Below are 17,498 nucleotides of genomic sequence, written 5' to 3' on the forward strand. Positions count from 1 at the left end.
GATCCATTTTTCTCGAAACTCCCTTTTCTCTTCAACCATGCAGCATTCTTTCTGTGGTGGCTTTTCCATCTCATTTCCTTATTAAAACTGATGTCCACAGAAATATAGTACTAGCTAATGTAATTCACGAGACCCTCATGAGGAGCCACTTGTTGGCAATGTAACCAGTGGTTTTCTACAAATTGTCATTCTTAACCAGACAGACATTTGTTAGGAAGGCGCAGTTTGACACAGTGGCCGAGTAGTGTATTAAATGTAGGCTACTTAAAGTATTCAAATGGATCTTGGATGATTAAAAGGAAATGCATGTATTTCATGTCATGTTGGAGGGGACCACACAAAATGTTTCTAATGGCCGCTATCGGCCTGCAGGCTGCACTTTGAGAACCTCCATACTAAATTATATGCAGTATATGATGCATGTGATTGTGCCTGTGAATGTGTCTGGCCATCTTTTTGTCCAAACTGTGTGTTCAAGTACAAATATACAACAAATCTAATATAATGTGAACATAAATTAGTCTTTTAAGAAGGAACTTTGAGGCAAACAAAGTGTGTGATATGTGAAAATGTACTACGCCGATTTAGACTTAACCAGCTGCACAAACTACAGGGAATAAAGTGTGTTTTCACCCAAAACACTAGCCTAGACTGTGGTCCGATTTTCTTTTTTTTTCTTCAGTCTGACCATGTTTTTATGTGCTGTGTGAGTCCTTTCATTCCTTCCACAGAGCACTTCCTTGGCACTGAATTCTAAGTTATTGGGAAAAAAAAGCAACCACATGTAAATAAAGAAAAGAGAGAAATTCTCAGATAGATTCATACGGAAGCCGCTTTGAGAAAACAGTTTTTATCCCCAATGTTTAAAAAACTTTAAAAATATTTCCATTTTCTCAAAAACCACAGGTCAAAATGCTCTGTTAAAGAAAGGAAAGGATTAAAAAGAATCAGATATGCCTATTAAAAACCATGAACTGTGCCTTTAAGGTCCAAGCTAACGGGAGGAAGCCGGTCCCTACAGTCACTACTGAAGGATAACCTCACCACAGAGCTAGAGTTCATTCAGAGTGCAAAGAAGGACACACGGGAGTGTTTCTCAAAACCGTCCAACAACCTTAAGAACGTGTTAACTGTCACAGCGGTGCTAATACTGTCCAAGGGGCTCGACATTAACCCAAACATTCTCTGGGCTCTGAGCGTAACAGTCAGGAGAGGAAAAAGGGAGTAGTGTTTGTTAGTTTGTAGAGAGGGAATGAGCTATTTGGACTCCATGTTTCCGTATGTATCATCTGTGATGTGCAGCAGTGTTCTTTGGTCCTGGGTGGCTCACAAGGAGGGGGGGGGGCGGGGGGAGAGAAAGGCAGGGAGGATTTCTTTTCCCATCATTCATTTTCACTTTGGCCACAAGGTCGCCGCCACTCCTGGCCTCGTTCATGGATCCATTTGTTTGATACTAAAGACAGAAAGAAACAAAAGTTAATAATCATAGCCTTAATCTAGCTCTTTGATTACTTTAGACACACTACACTGTATGTAAGATATTTACTGATGTGTTCTTGAATGGTTTTATTGGGAAGCAGACACAGAGGAGCTTACCCCACTTATTGCCAACCAGCACTGGACAAGCTGCATGCCGGGTGCTGTAGTCTCCCTCCCCGCTGGCAAACAGATTGTACCAGAACACTGCGGTGCCCTGGAATACACACAAACAGCAGGCAGAAGTGGTTAGAGATGCTGCAAACCCTCCAGGAATAGTAAGGAATCACAGAAAGTCAGCCTTGCCGTTCTAAATTAATTCCCAAAGAAAGATTCTGAGGGAAAAAATGATCTTTTTATGACAGGAATGAACAAATAGGCAATTGCTTGTAGTGCATGATCCTATTTTGCATGGAAATGTTACCCTTGTAGAGGATTGTGCTGTGTGTGTACAGAATGTGCTGTTCCTCACACCATTTTGAACAATTTTATTTGGTTATTAAGTAATATTTTTAGTGTGCACTATACTTCAATGCCAACAATGACAGCATATATTTAGTTTTATTATATTTAGATATTTAGTTACAGCACTTCAGACACTGCTACTGGTTCAGGAATAATGTACTGTAATAAGTGGTGGAACATAAATGGGTACCTTTTGGGGCCAAACTGCTGCACCAACATCTGGGAATACTGTGGCTCCACCAGCGGCAACATCACTCATCTGCAACAGAGACAGAGAAGCAAAGAGAGTTCAGTCTTTATCTGTTGTATCATATAATTCTGCCATCCGACTAAGTACATTAGTTTGCTCAGGGGTAATGCTTTCTGCATGGTTATGATCCATTTAATAATTCGACTGGTTCTGTATTCTGTGGCGCTGTTTACAGAAAATATCACTGGTTTTATTTTTGTCCCGTATTTCCTTGTTCCAGTAAATGTAATATCCTCCTTATTGCATTAGCACAGTAAGTCTTGCTTTAACTCAGATGTTACCTTTCTGACAGCGAAGATTTTGCACACTGCCAAAGCCCATAATCAGAGATGACAGATAGTCCTGGATGTGTAATACCAGGGTGCAACGCCGAGCAAAACCGAAGGTGAAGATTTATGCTGACTGTACGCAGCTTTTCCAACCACAGGAAGTAAATTTTACTCCACATGATGTGAGGTGAGAAACAGTAACCCTGTTTGATGAAGGCCTCAATTTTATTGAACCTACACTCAACTTTTATGTTAAAATCTACTGAAATCCCTTCAGTTACTTCTAATAACTATCTGCAAGAGCCAACTGTTTTTTTTACTGCTAATTTCAGATTAATGATAGCTGCAGCTTGTCATGTACATGTCCTACCCTCTCAAAAATGTACACATGTAAATAATATTTGTGTGAGTGACTGTTAACTGTAAAAAATGATACAGTACTAGGACAGGCAATTTGGATTAAAAGTCAATAACTTCTTCAGTCAAAATAAGGGCAGACATGTTTTACAAAAAATATCCTGCATTTTTGACCCATGGATGCTAATCAGAATCTTCATGCATTCTGAAGATAGGCCCATCTGCTTTTCTGAGAATGATTAAGGATGGTTTGACTACAGGCAAGTTGAATTTAAAGTGAACAACTTTGGTCTTTTTAGGAAACATTTACTCACATAGAAAAGCCATGTTGCTATGCGGTTCCCAGTGCCCAGCTCTTTAAAGGCATCTGGCTCATCTTTCTGTGGAGAGAGTCAATATCAGCTTTAATGTCCAACACATTAACACTACTCTACATCTGTAGAAATGAACGTGTGCTTATCACAGCAGGTTCTTACCCTTCCAAAGTCAAAGTGAGGTTCATATTGACCTCCAACACCATAATTTGCAACCTACAGAAATCAATACAATAGGATGTAAGTGTCAAAACAGTACAAATCAGTTTTCCAACAGACACACACAAACACACATAAACAGAGGCTCCCCAATGGGCAGGGATTTTGTCATAATTTACATTTACATACGTGTATGTATATATATACATACATATATACATACATACATCCACAACCTACAACAAATGAACAAACTCTTTACCTGCAGCTCTTCTGCAGTGTCCATTTCCAGCCCTGTGAGATCTTCAATTCTCTGGTTGATCTTTTCAATCATTGGATCCTCATAGCCAGTGAGCCAAGCACTGGAACACAGGAGCACAACAATTGAGAAAAAAGAGGAACATGCTCCAGTGTGTCAGTCAGGCACATATTTGTCCACTAGATGGCAGCAAAGATCTCTTCTGAAAAAAAGGCAACTGTCATGCTGAATCTTGCCATAGGAAGCTCAAGGGGAAAGTGAAGTTGGGCATTACGAGATTTTAAAAAAGGGGGGGAAGTGGAGGTATGAAGAAGGTGAAAAACAGAAAACTGGCCCAAGATTCAGAATCTCCAATCAGCTCAGGGTACTGGGTTGTTCTGATTTCAAACTATGTGTGTACTTCATGAATTTAAACTTTCCTGATGCTACACACCTTTGATACGCACTTTCACACCACAGTCTACGCAGAGACCTCTGACAAAATAAGGTCTTGACAGAAAATGGAACTCTTTTACGTGAATTATCAAAACATGACTCAACTGTAGCTCTGTAGACAACATCATAAAACTAAAATTGGCATTTTGTCTGGCTTATGCATTAAAAAGCCACAGCTATCCAAATAAAAACTAAAAACACACATAATGAACGATAGAACTGAAGATACAATTTTTATGAAGTTCCTAACATGTGGGATGTGAGAGACAAAGTTGCTCTCAACAAAATAAAAGTTAGGGGATTTTTAAGACAAACACAGCCTATGAAAGAACACGCCCCCGCCCCCCACAGTCTCATGGAAGAGTTTCTGAGACTATGTGTGATGACTCATCTTTTTTTCTGTTAATAATATGTTACATTTTTTGAAGGGATTCTGGACCAAATGTAAGCCAACAAATTTTCTCCTGATGTGTCTTGCAGTCAGTTCACAGAGCGGTCAAACTCTACTGAGTGCACCCATCTGTCTGTCTGTCTGTCTGTCTGTTCGTTCTCTCTATCACTCGATGTTCACTGAATTTGCAAATACATGCTGGCTAACACGTACGCACACAAAAACATCAAAGGAAGACCACACCCTTGCACCCAAACATTAATTACCAAGAATGGTAAAACCAAAGAAAGTTGGGGTTTTGGTGGCCCGTTAAACCTGCTATTTTTAGGGTGGTATGTAACTTTAACTAACAATACTTGCAATGTAGCGGTCAAAGTGGAACAGCTGGTTTAACTACACAATAAGACTTTCTTAACATTAGGAACAATTGGAGAATTACAATCTTTCTTTTCAAACATTTGAATGTGCATCCAGACTCAGTTTCTTCATCTCTCTTTTTCTGCTGATATGGAAGCTGAAGAAGCAAAGTAAAACCACAGCAGCTGTAATGAGCGCATACGAGAATGTGAAACAGACAGACTCATTCTCTGGAAAATGCAATAGGGAGTAGAGATTCAGTGCTCTGGATCTCAAATATCCTGGGAAGGACAGCAGGGGGAAAGAAAACAGGCTGTTACTATAATTGTGCAAATTCATAGAAAATCCTTTATCACCAGACAAAGTGAAAAAAAAAACAAAGAATATTTCAAGCTACACCAAAAAACAACAACAAAGGAATGCTTAGCTTGGTTTAAACTATATTTTTAGAGCTAGAGCTGGGGTGATTTGCTCATGTTAACATAGTCTCCTCTGCAGGAGCACTGGTGGTGAAAAGCACAGGAGCACTTTTTTAAGACAGCAGCAGCAAAACAGCAGCGTCCTGTATGCTGTTTGTCCTCACCCAGGCATGATGTATCGGGATTGTCAACAGGCTGAATATGTTTCTGTTAGTAGTCTCTTGATTTTCTAAATGTTTCTTCCTCATCATTATGTTATGGGTGTTATCGAACGGTGTTATTCAGCTATTTTATACTTAATGTTTATTTTAAGTGCTTCTTTTATAGTGTGTTGTTGTAGTCTGTGAATTGTTTCAGTTATTTTCTATGCCCCACACTGATGCAAAAATTCACTGCCAATGATTACCTGCATATTATTCCAGTAATAAAATAAATCCATGTCATTACTATATACTATTTGAGTAAAAATACTGATTCTCCAGTTCAGGCATTGACACAATGATTAAATTGATATGCATCACAGCAATTTTAGTATTTTTCTGATCAGACATCTAACAAATGCAGTCTATTAAATAGCATGGAAATCAGACTAATTTCAAAATATGCCACTTATCATTATTCTAAAGCGCTTTATATATCAGGATTATGACTGAATAAAATATTACTCTTAACTTCAATAAGACAAGTTTTTGATATTTATTTATTTTATTTATATAAATCAATTGTTATATTAATCAAACAACAAAAAAATCGTTTGATTAATCATTAGACCAGCTGACTAAATTAAAAAACAATCATTAGAAGAATACTCTTAGCTAAATTCAGTTTTCTTTTACACCAAATTAAAACCCCCTCTAGTGTTAGTTTTCCAGGTGTAGCACAACATTTTCATTTTTCCATGATGTTTATTGGGTGCAGGGCTGAGTAAGTGCTTTTCAGCCAGAGCACAGAGATACAGATGCAGAGATGGATGGAGGAGGATGGGGAAGTAACCTGTGACCCCTTACCTCTTGGAGACTCTGTATTGGGCCGTGGTAAGTTTCCCAGTTTGAGGGTCATGCACCGTGGCTCGCCTTAACTACAGTAGTTTCCCCAGCAGAAGGACACGGAGGTCGAGGAACAGAGGATAAAAAAGGAAGAAGAAAAAAAAACGGACGATGGAATGTGATACACAGAAAGAGCAGTGGAAAGTAAGAGAAGGAAAGAGGGAGAGAAAAGAGGCAGAACCGGTCACTAGTTGTCAATGTTATTCTTAAGAAGGCCCAAGAAAAGTGTTTCCCGAGGCAATGCTAGGAACCAAATTTCTATTTTAAAATAAAAATATCTAATTATTTTTATCTGATACTAGAGAATTAACGAGTGCCTCTGGTACACCTCTTGGCTCATAAAAGCAACTATGTTAATATCAACTAGAAGAAAAGTAACACAATTTTCCCCTCCTCTGTCTTCTTGTGTTACCTTTCTGTAGCAGACTCCTGAGCAGAAACGTATCCATGTCAGAGCCTCAAAAAATATTTGATATATTTGTGCAAAAGTGTTTAATAAACCAGTAATAGTTTTAAAATGATTATTTATGCTGTGTAAGTCTATGATCACTCTCAGCAGGCTCGTGCGCTTCAGCTCAAGAGCCTTTAAGATTTGTAAAGGCGAAGAAATTGAGCTGTATGGAGAGACGGGGGTACAGAGGAGATATGGGATGAGTTATTAATGGAAAAGAGGAGGAGAAAGCCTCACTCTTCCCTCTCAGCTCTCTCCTATGTCCTCTGTTCTTAGGGGCTCTTGGCTAGGCCTTACCTTTTGCTGATCCGGTATGAAGCTGTCTCGAGCACTCCTGTGATGGGATTGGAGATGGTGGCCCTGCGTAGCTGTGAAGCCAGGGACATGATTTACCCATACACAGACCCACACACACACACATGCAAAGATGTGTGCGTGTGTGTGCTTGGCTAACCAAGGTACTACCGGGGTTCTCCACATTAAATTTAAGACTTTTAATGCAACTTACAGTGAAATTTAATGCTTAAAAGTATGAAAGATAAAATAGTTAATCAGTGTAGACTTTAAGCCCTAGAGAGCAACTGTTTACCAAGTACTTGAACTAAGTAAAACATTTTATTATAGTCTAACACTCGCATTTATATTGCCTGGAATAGGCTTAACACACTCGTCTTTTGGATTCTGCTGCCACTTAAAAACAACACTTATAGGTTCTTTCATTACTGAATAATTGTTATTTATAAATATAATATTTTAAGAAAGAAGACATTCAGAAAAGGATTAGAATTGAATATTTTAACTATAACCAACTGTTGTTTCTAAAGCAGCAACAGTAATCTATTATAAATTCACTATATATAACATCTTAATAAAAAAAATAGCTAGAAAGTCAATAAAATAAATCACGTTTTGACATCAAAATAATGAGTGACGTTCAGAAAGAATGAAGAACACAGACATCAGTCAGTATTTCTATCCTCCTCCCTCTGCTGCTGATGTGATTCACTGCCTGCAGGTACCACTGGTAAAGGAGGGGGGGCTGCTATGTCTCAGCCAACAGCTAGGTTTACAAGAATTTGCCAGATTTTAATATACATGGCAATAATATGCTTGTTGAACGTGCGTATTGATAAAGAATTGGCTTTAACTCAAGAGGTTTTACTGCATGTACTTACAGTAACTTAGTTGTCATCAACTCAAGTACCCTAACCTTCAACTTATTTTCACTTCACTGTCTCTCCACCAACTGCAGCGTGATAATAAATTACACCAAAACTTTACATACATCTGACAATTATTTATGATGCTTCTGAATTTATATAATCCCAACGAAAGGACAAGAAGATTGCAACTGAATTCAGTATTGTAACAGTATTGCAATAGTACAATAATTTGAGAATTTTAAATTCAATACTTCTAAGACCCCGCAGGTACCCTGCTAACTAGCATCACAACAAACCACCCTCATAGCTTTGTGCTCCTGCCCCTCAACACTCTAAACCACACAACAGAAACTAACAAATGTTCCTTCCAGATCACTGTTAAGTCACCAATATAGCTTTATGTATGCATCATATTGCATCATGGGAGAACTGAAACTACTGAGAATCACTTACTCGTGGCTTTGCCAGTTGCTTCACCCTTTCCATCTCTTTGTCGGAGATGATGTCAATGTAGCGGACAATGTAGGGGCGGTCCCACTCATCTTGCTGTTTGACGGGTGCCAGCACATACATGGGGTTGTGATTGTTGTCATAGTAACGACAGAACAGTCGGCTCTGTCTGCGGGGGGTCTAATTGAGGGAAAACAAAAGCAGGGAACAAAGGAGTTGAAACTGAGGCGTATTCTGAATTTTTGAAATTTAGTTTTTGTGTATCTCCTTGCTTTCCTCACCATTCTGATGCCCTCCCCACGACAAAGCATCTCATACTTCTTCCTCTCTGGAACCAGCTCATTGGAGGCCTTCTTTTTGGACTTTGTCTTCTTCTCATTTGTCTCTCTTTTCCCTCGCTCCTTCTGTTTTTGAGCATCATCCTCTGCAGCTTTTCTCTGTTTCTCCAGCTGGAACTCAAAGTACTTCAGGTTGCCCTTCGCACGCTGGTGCTCAGGGTCTGGGAAAACACAAGGCCAACAGATATAATAGTGGTGTTTACAAATAGCGATGACTGCAGCAATGTCACCTAAGAATATCCCACCCCCTGTAGTCAAAATAACTGAGCCTCCAACATGACATAATTATATGCTATTTATTCAGTCTGACCTTATCCAGTTCTCAGAAAAAAGACGTACAAAGAAGACAAATAAATTCAGGGGCTCGTTTTGAAAAAGCGGGATACCAAGGTCACCGGTTTCATCAGTACATTAATTCAAATTCATGTTTGCAGCATCCATTGTCACCAATATTAATCAAGAGCAAATGCTACTAATGGACTTTTTGGAAAATATATGGGGGTTAGAAAGTGACAAACACTAGACAAGCAAACAATAGCAATTCCAAAAGAGCAAAACTAAAATGCTTTGGGTCAAATACCTTCTATTAGAATCAAACCAATCTAATTTCAGAATCAACCTCACCTTCTATCCAAATCCCACAACTCTCAGGAAAAGATTATGCTGTGTAATTTCATCACCTAACTTAACCAGAATAGAGATGGTGATCCAATCTAATCAGATGCCGGTTAGAGAATTCCACAATTATTTAAGGTCAAGTGAAGAAAATGCATAAATCAAGTCCCTCTGATTACCTTTAAATCACTACTATTAATAAGTCTCTACAAACATCAATAATAGGTCCTGTCTGAGAAGAGGGTCTGTCTGCATTTCTGAATGGCCCTGCAGTTTAATGCCAGACCAATATCTGACTGTTGGGGGTAAAAACAGCACACTGTTTATGGACAAAACTTCGCATGGATGTTTTGGTGTAACGATTGTAATCTATACTAATAATGTCTGTGTGGCTTGGAAGTGTTCACCTCTGGTTCATCTGTTTACTATGTCATTTAGTTGTAACCAAAGTGAATGTCTCATTTGCTTCTTAATTTATCCAACTTACTTACTGACATTGCAAAACATACCTCACAGCATATTTTTTTGTACAAGTATTTATGGTGTTTAGCAACTCACCCAGTTCAAGCAGCCTCTTGGTGTACTCCAGGGCTCTCTCAATCTCCCCCTGCTGGTAGATAGCGTAGCTGAGGTAGTCGAGCACTGTAACCTTATCTAAAGTGGACTCCTCTCCCTGGTCAAGCTGTCTCAGGGCCTGGGCCATCCACAGCTCTGTGTGGTAGTAATCAACATCGGAGTAGGCGATTTTCCCCAACTCATAACAGTCCTCCACTGTCATTTGACTCTTGTGCTTCACTCCTAGCATGCAGAAGATAAAGGAGAAGAAAAGATGAAAACTGAATCATCTCTTTTATAATGCAAATAACATAGATACCAAGAAAAACCTACTATACCCACATGGCCTGCTATTCACTACTGTTTTTTTATTTTTTATTTCAATGATTCCTGAAAAAGGGGTCTTTGAAGATACAAACTTTGTGCTGGGCAGATTTGGAATGCACTGATTTAAGGCCTTTACCAGGTAGGTCTCCTACAGAGATGGTGTTAGCATCCAGTCTGTAAGTGTCTTGTAACCGAAGGAGAGCTTTAGCAGCCCCGGTCTGGTCCTCGTCTGTGGGGAAGTACTGTCTCTGGATGGTCAAGTTGGAAATAAATCCTGAAAGAGACAGACAGAAAAGGACAGAGAAAAATATAGTAGAATGAGTCTACAACCTCAAGTGGACAATAAATACTCTCTCCTAATGGTCAGTTAGATGGCTTAGAGTGATTCTGATCTTATGTGAGAGACCTCTAGTTATATTAAGTCAGATGTGGTGTAAAAAATAATGAGCAACACTCTCGTCCACCTCAGTAACTCATAAAAAGGTGACTGAGAGAGGTTAGTAAAATATGTCAAGTATGAATGAGCAGCACAGTATTGCTACAAACAAGCAAACATTCACAGCTTTCTATGGATGACGTGTCCTTTAAAAGCTTTGTTTATTTGTCAAACAAACAAAAAACATCCTTGCATTTGAGACTCTGCTGCACTAATTAGGCAGTTTCAAGATCAGTCAGTCCCAGGAGATTTAGAGAAAGCCCTCGACCAGATCAACATCAGACAGCATTGCAAAATCCTTAGTTTCCATACCATCCGTGGTGTCACTGAGTACAAGGCTCTCCAGGTTCCCCCACTCTGTGTTCAGCCTCTTCATCAGTTTGAAAGCATTGACAGGGTGCCCCAGGAAGCCCTCTGGGTCCTGTATGGCTGTGGCTGACAGTGAATCCAACTTATCAGCCCACCTGTCACACAGATGGCAAGAAAAGAGTTAGGTAAACTGCTTACACTTCATTCACAAGCAATGATAAATTATTCATCATAAATATTAAAAAAAAAAGTGTGTAGACAGGTACATGTGTAAGTGTCAGTTTTTTTGCTTGTGTGCATCAATCCATAACTGTAATTTGTGTAACTTTGTGTCCACAAACTCACTGTTTGACGCGCTCTAGCTTGTTCTCCTCTGCTCTGATGTAGTCCTTTAGAGAGGTGACAAGGTCTTTTTCTGTGTATAACAGATCTGTCATCTGGCCTGGAGGAATTCAAATGTGACATCAAGACTGCAAAGATTAATTACACATGACATCACTGGTCTTACCATTCATTAAAGGATCATTAAAGGATCCCACAATGTCACGACATTTTATGCATAGACATTAAAAAAACAATGAAATCAACAGAGTAATCAAATATTTAAAACATGAGTGCCTGATGGTTTTACCTATGGAGGTGAAGAATTCAGTGTGGGCTGAAAGCGACTGCATGCAGCTCAGCAAAAATAAACACCAACACGGTAGCTCCATCCTAAAGAAAGAGTGAGAGAATTACAGACATTGTTCAAAATATCAACTTTAAAACTGAATTATGCATATAATACCCTGATGAATATTAGATCGCCAGGAAACCACATCAAACTTACTACTACCAAATGTTACCTGCCCTTTAAAGGGTCTGTCCATCACTACTGACAAACCAGAGGGACTCCTGTCAAGGTTCTCTGTGATGCTAGACAACTGACTGTAATGTCAGACCCATATCTTACCTAGAACTTAATACTGCAGGCTGTCGCACTCTAACATCCCTGACATCACACAGATGTTAGAAGGTCTTTTTTCCAGTTTTAGCCTGAGTTTCTTGAGTTCCCTCCCAGTCAGCCACATCAAACATTCCAGACCTTGTAACTCATCCAGATTACTGCTTACCCCGCTGTCCTACACCTCCCTGATTTATCACATCATTTTCCTCCGTTACTCCCTGCAGTGCACCATTTAAGACCAGATAATCCACAGACCTACTGTCCACAATTTAACTTTATTTCTGGAGAGGAGTGTTGCTGTTGAGTGAGAAAAAGTCTCAGCAAGAGTTATGTCAAAACTATATGGTTTTAGGCTGTGCATGATGCAACAAAAGGTAAATCAAAAAGAGTACTCAAGAGTAAGCCTTGAACTGAAAGATTCAATCCTTTTAAAAGTGCAGCCTCACAACCACCACACAAAGCCAAATATAAATCTGTGGTTGCTGTCACTGTGTCCGGTTTGGCTTTGGAGTTGGCACAACCATAACCAGCCATTCTGGCCTGTGAGGAGTGGCACTGCGATACTTCTACCAAATACAGACAGAAATTAGAAGAGGGCACAGAGAGACTGGCAGGAAGAAACGGGTAGACATATAATAAGACGTGAATGCACTGGGCAGTAGCAGAGGACGTGCTTAGACAATGACATATTTGTTGTTGTGTTAAAAGAAAATGTGTGTTTAAAAAATCTGCATCTGGATTTGGATTTACATTAAAAACCATCCAACAGTAGACATCATGGGATATGTGTGTGAGAATTTTACTTTTAAAAATTCCTGATCCATACATGTGTATCCTGATCTGCACCAAAAACAAATTGCTTGCTCTCTGGCCAATGGGCTAACCTTCCACAAATCTTAATTTAAGTTTGTTGGCACATTTGAGATATCTTGTTAGCACATTAACAAGCAAACGGGACTGAAAATACAGCCAAAGTTGAACCTTGCTGAACTTCTGTGCAGCATATTGTGATAAAAAATGCTTTCAAACCAACTGGCAAAAGCAGCAGACTTGGAGGAAAGTGGTGGAAAGACATGATTCCAACACAAATCTGAAGCTGTGTATACAGACCAGAGGGATGTTAGTCGTATGTGAATACCTTGTTTGTTACCTATACAGCAGAGATTAGCAAAATATGATCTTGAGGGGTCTAAATGGATTATGTAGTTAATGTACAGCACAAATAAGACAAACAAACTGAGCAAGGCTCCTCTCTTGGTACTTGGAAAAAGCAGTACATGGCAGTACTGTGTTTGTTGTTTGTGAACTGAGCCAAGACTGTTCTTGGGTCAGACATAACAAAATGCACTTGTGATAATGTCATTAACAGACAAATTCTCATGCCACTCTGATGCCTTTGATTTGACCTAATCTGAAGTCAAAGCAAGGGTACCAAGGATAATACATATAGATTTGTGGGTTTGTAACTGTAAGTACTGCAATGCTGTGGAGTGTAAATTGTCAAACAAACATTCAGAGAAGCCATAACAGCAGCCTCTGTTTTAGCACCAAGGACTTCTGTTTTTCCATGAAATCACACCTTGGTGTAGAGCTGCAATGATTAGCCAGTTGCTTAAAAAATATATCTGCAACTATTTTGATTATTTAGTCAATGTCATTCAAGTGATTTTTCCAAGTAAAACTGCCAAACATTTGATGGTTCCAAGTTCTCAAATGAGGAAATTTTCTATTATTTGTAGTCTTACCTTATAGTAAAGTCAGAAATAAATGCATTTTTTACAGTTTTCTAACGTTTTATAGACCAAACTATAATCAACTCAAATCAGACCACACAATCCAGAAAATATTTGGATGATTAATTAATAAAAAATATTGTTAGTTGCAGCCCAATCTTGATTATGCTGTTTCTAGATGCTCATGTTCAAAAATACTTAGGCCTGAACAACCTCTGACTTGGGTAGAGAGAGAAAGAATCACTGCATGGCATGAGCAGATGGTGATTTACAAAAAAAATGGAGAAATAGCAGTGTCAGGTTCACTAACTAGTGGTAGTATCACCTTAATAACCATTACATGCCACTGGCACACACACAAACCCATGCAAACACTCACATACAACTTCAGACTTGCTACAATGCAGACACATACACACACATACACCGAGTGGAAAAGTAAAGGTCATGCATGAAAGCTGCATCTATCCAGATTTGTATTGCTTTTCACTGGAGGTAGACAACAGGCCCAGGCAGGTTCTCACTTTGCCACATGGACAATCCTTCAGTGCAAATAAAAGAATTACTTCACATGACATTTCAATTTAGGTCAGCAGCAGCAGGCAGCAGAGAAAGGAAGGGAAATGAAGCAAAATTAAGTTACATTAAATTCAAATCTAAGTATATTTGAGTAGAAACTGCAAGGTAAAATGCAAACTACCATTTCCCTAACTATTACTATTGCATTTCCAAGAGTCAGAGGTGCCACTCAGCCCAAAATACCTTAAATATGCCACTTAGATTTCCAGGATAAAAACTGAGCGGAATATAATTATTGTAATAACAGGGTAACAGCTACTGTGCCTCTGCTGTTATAATGTTGTAAAAGTGCAATGTCAAGATTAAAGCTGCAAGAATAACAGTTATAATTTAGATCTCTGTGTCATACCACACATGAAAGTGAGTGGTAGCGAGAGTGCTTCTGTGCACACATACGTGTACGTGACATGTGAAGACTCCAAAACATTCCTGACAGCCCATTTAACCTGACAGTCACTTGTGAGGCAGTTTGTTACAAAGCTATTTTGCATAAAATACTCCTGAAAGCTTTTTTTTTTACATACCACTCAAACTATTTGTAAATTGGCCAGCATCCTGTTCAAACACGTTTATTAGGCGAGTCCTTTTTACTTCACAGCCAAAGTTAATTGTAGGAAAAGAGGATACAGTACATCACTGTGCTAACATTAGCAAGAAAGGGTCTACTCTTAAAAAGTCCTTTATTAATAGACAGTGAGTTTTGATATTGACGTCATTCCTGGACTTATTATTCGTTTTAATGATTTACTGTTTCCAGTCATCTCTGCTATTTCCTATTTTTCCTAGAATGACTTTCAACAAACGCCTGAGGCCGAGACTGAAACAGGAATTTTAATATAGAAGAAGAAACAAAAGCACTAGAAATACTGACAAGGAGAGAAGTATTTTCTGTTGGTAGAAAAAACCTTACTTGCACTTTAAAAATATGCTATTTTCTAATGATGACTGATGAAATTTAGCACTTTTATTTTCAAGACATGACACAGGAACCAAAGAAGCTATGAAACATAACCCAAGTGTTGTCATGTCATAAACATTTATCCACAGTATCTGCAGGGAAAATTTAGCCACCAGTGGGTGAAGATCAGAAGGCAAAGAACATAAAATATAATCTATATTATTTTCAGCATTATTATACAGCTTATAGGGTTGCACAATATGGATTCTTTTTCAGCTGATGCCAACAACCAATACTTACCTGTTTCTTATGGCTGATACAGGCAAAAGATAATTTCACATTTAAAAGATGTATTTAAAAAGACGGTTGCATAACGTGTACTTTATGCACATGGGAGGGCAAGAAAGGCTCATATGTAGTGAACAAAGATGAATAATTTAATATTCCACAGCTATGACCAAAACAGATTTAACTGACATAATAAAAAAAAAAAGTACAATTCTGACTTTTCATGTTTTTTCCCCCCATTTTTTTAAATAAGGTACATCAAAAGCGCAACAAATATATTTGGCTTTTAAAGAGCATTTGCCTAGGAATTCAAATTAGATGCTTTGAAATAATCTGTGACCTCAGATATAATCACATCCAATATTTATATTATAATATTTATATATTGGCTATAATTCCCTTATCCGAGTAAGAAATAACAATATAAATGCCACGTTATCACCAGATAATTTATCAGAATCAGTGTTTTATGATGCATCCAAAAACAATAGAGATACTGACAAGGAGTGGAGTCTTTTCTCTGGGAGAAAAAGCTTAACTGCGTTACAATATTTCAAAGTGATGAATGCCTAAAGAAGCGAGGAAGAAGAATCTTTTATTAAGAGATTACACAAGCTATGAAAAATAAACCAGATGTTATCATTACACAAACATTTATCCATAGTACCCACAGGGAAAGTTTAGCCTTCAGTGGGTAAGATCAGAAAGCAAAGGACATATAAAATAATCAATATTATTCCTTAAGATTGTTACTGAATGGTTCATCATGACTACTATATACTATTTTCTATAGAAACTACACAAATATAACATCAGAAAATCCCTACATGGGTAAATTCCATTCAAACCTTTAAGGCATGAGTACTGCCATTAATATTCATTATTCTATACATTTTGTCAGCCACACTCCTATCACTGCAGTTTTGAACAAATGTCTGCATCATATTCTAGTAGCTTCTTCTAGAAATTGGCTTCATCACAAGCATCTCCTCCAAGTTTTACTGCTGGGAGTGAAGCTGTGGAGTCAGATAACACAGGATGTGGATGGAAGAAGAGGACTGCCACGTCTTCGCCCCTCCCCACCGGGGAAACTCATGTGAGGACTCAACACTGCCCAATGGAGTCTTTCTACCTGCAATAACCCGTCAATAACCCCTGCAAAACTGACTGGCAGCAGCAGCAGCGGGGTATTTTAATTTGTAGAAAGCAGCTGCTGCTGTTTGTTTACTCCCAAACCAGTTTAGATAAATAGCTAACAAAAGTGGCTATAACGTGAAAACAAAGTTTCCCATGAATATTAGCCTTTACCACCTAATAGCCATTAACGCGTGCTAACTGCAGTGTATACTATAACTATCACTTTTAGACTGTTAATGTACAAAAGGTCCTAACAGATAAAATCTGTGTGAATTATGCTGTTATTGAGTGTATGCAGAGTGGAGGCAGCAGCATCCCACGCTGCACTGCACTGGAATGCAGTTAAGTTAACAGTGGTGCTAGTTTCACAGGAAAAACAGGAAAAACCCAGGCTTGGTTCTCTTTTTTTTTGCTATTTTCTACTTTCTTTAACTGAATTTTGCAAATTTCACTTCCTATTAATCTTTTCAATCTTGTGATATTCTTGTCTGCTACCGAGAACCATCACATAACTATATCAACGTTTCATCCAGTTAGCTAGTTTCACTAGCATAGCTAGCTAACATTAAACTAACTGTAACAAAACGATACTGGCACTGTTTGACGGTCACAACTGTACACAAGAATAACTGCAAAAAAATACCACACAACTGCAGTTTGACGTGAGAGAAACGTGAAAAAAACACAAACAAGTTTTAGTTAGACTCACTTTTACCATCTTCCAGGATTCAGGGGTTAATATTTACCTTAACGAGAGCATCCTGTAGCAGAAATGTGTCCCCGGCGGTTGTGTCCTCTTGTCTCAACTCCAGCAGACTTCGTGCAGTTAACGGTATGAAGATGAACACTGAGTGTGCCCGGTGCTTCGTCCTATCTGGGATGTTTCAGTGTACTCTTGGCCATCTAGTAGTTAGGGCTGGATTTCTTAGAGTCTGAATGCTACGTGCAGATTCTCACATGCATACAGCCTCCTGCTACTAGAGACTTTAGGGGTTGTCGTTTGTAAATTGCTAGGGGAGGCGTCTCTAGCTGTCTTGACCCGTGAAGAGACACACATGCATGAATATTTTGGGTTT

General features: G+C 38.7%; 1 protein-coding gene across 2 annotated transcripts; it reads right to left on the reverse strand.

The window, feature by feature from the left end:
- Nucleotides 1–878: 878 nt before the first annotated feature.
- p4ha1b (prolyl 4-hydroxylase, alpha polypeptide I b) lies at nucleotides 879–17,461 on the reverse strand. 2 transcript variants are annotated; one of them, XM_084735603.1, is made up of 15 exons: nucleotides 17,169–17,461; nucleotides 11,473–11,555; nucleotides 11,187–11,283; nucleotides 10,845–10,996; nucleotides 10,233–10,370; nucleotides 9,773–10,012; nucleotides 8,543–8,760; nucleotides 8,265–8,441; nucleotides 6,159–6,229; nucleotides 3,553–3,652; nucleotides 3,294–3,347; nucleotides 3,132–3,197; nucleotides 2,132–2,200; nucleotides 1,597–1,693; nucleotides 879–1,453 (listed from the first exon to the last, which is right to left on the reverse strand). In XM_084735603.1, the coding sequence occupies exons 1-15, from the start codon at nucleotides 17,180–17,182 to the stop codon at nucleotides 1,383–1,385; spliced, it is 1,647 nt and encodes a 548-aa protein (XP_084591729.1). In that variant the 5' UTR covers nucleotides 17,183–17,461; the 3' UTR covers nucleotides 879–1,382. The 2 variants fall into 2 exon arrangements, with proteins under 2 accessions (XP_084591729.1, XP_084591728.1); XM_084735602.1 differs by lacking the exon at nucleotides 6,159–6,229 and adding an exon at nucleotides 6,946–7,016 and having other exon boundaries at nucleotides 17,169–17,456.
- Between the last annotated feature and the right edge of the window lie 37 nt (nucleotides 17,462–17,498).

Source organism: Lutjanus erythropterus, chromosome 14 (genome assembly GCF_056507025.1).
Source record: "Lutjanus erythropterus isolate fLutEry1 chromosome 14, fLutEry1.hap2, whole genome shotgun sequence".
Lineage (NCBI taxonomy): Eukaryota > Metazoa > Chordata > Actinopteri > Lutjaniformes > Lutjanidae > Lutjanus > Lutjanus erythropterus.

Bases quoted from the DNA above. Each gene is read 5' to 3' on its own strand.
- p4ha1b (XM_084735603.1), bottom strand. The intron at 11,284-11,472 runs GTAAAACCATCA...GAATTCCTCCAG, and splicing joins TGAATTCTTCACCTCCATAG to GCCAGATGACAGATCTGTTA. The intron at 10,371-10,844 runs GTATGGAAACTA...TGTCTCTTTCAG, and splicing joins ACTCAGTGACACCACGGATG to GATTTATTTCCAACTTGACC.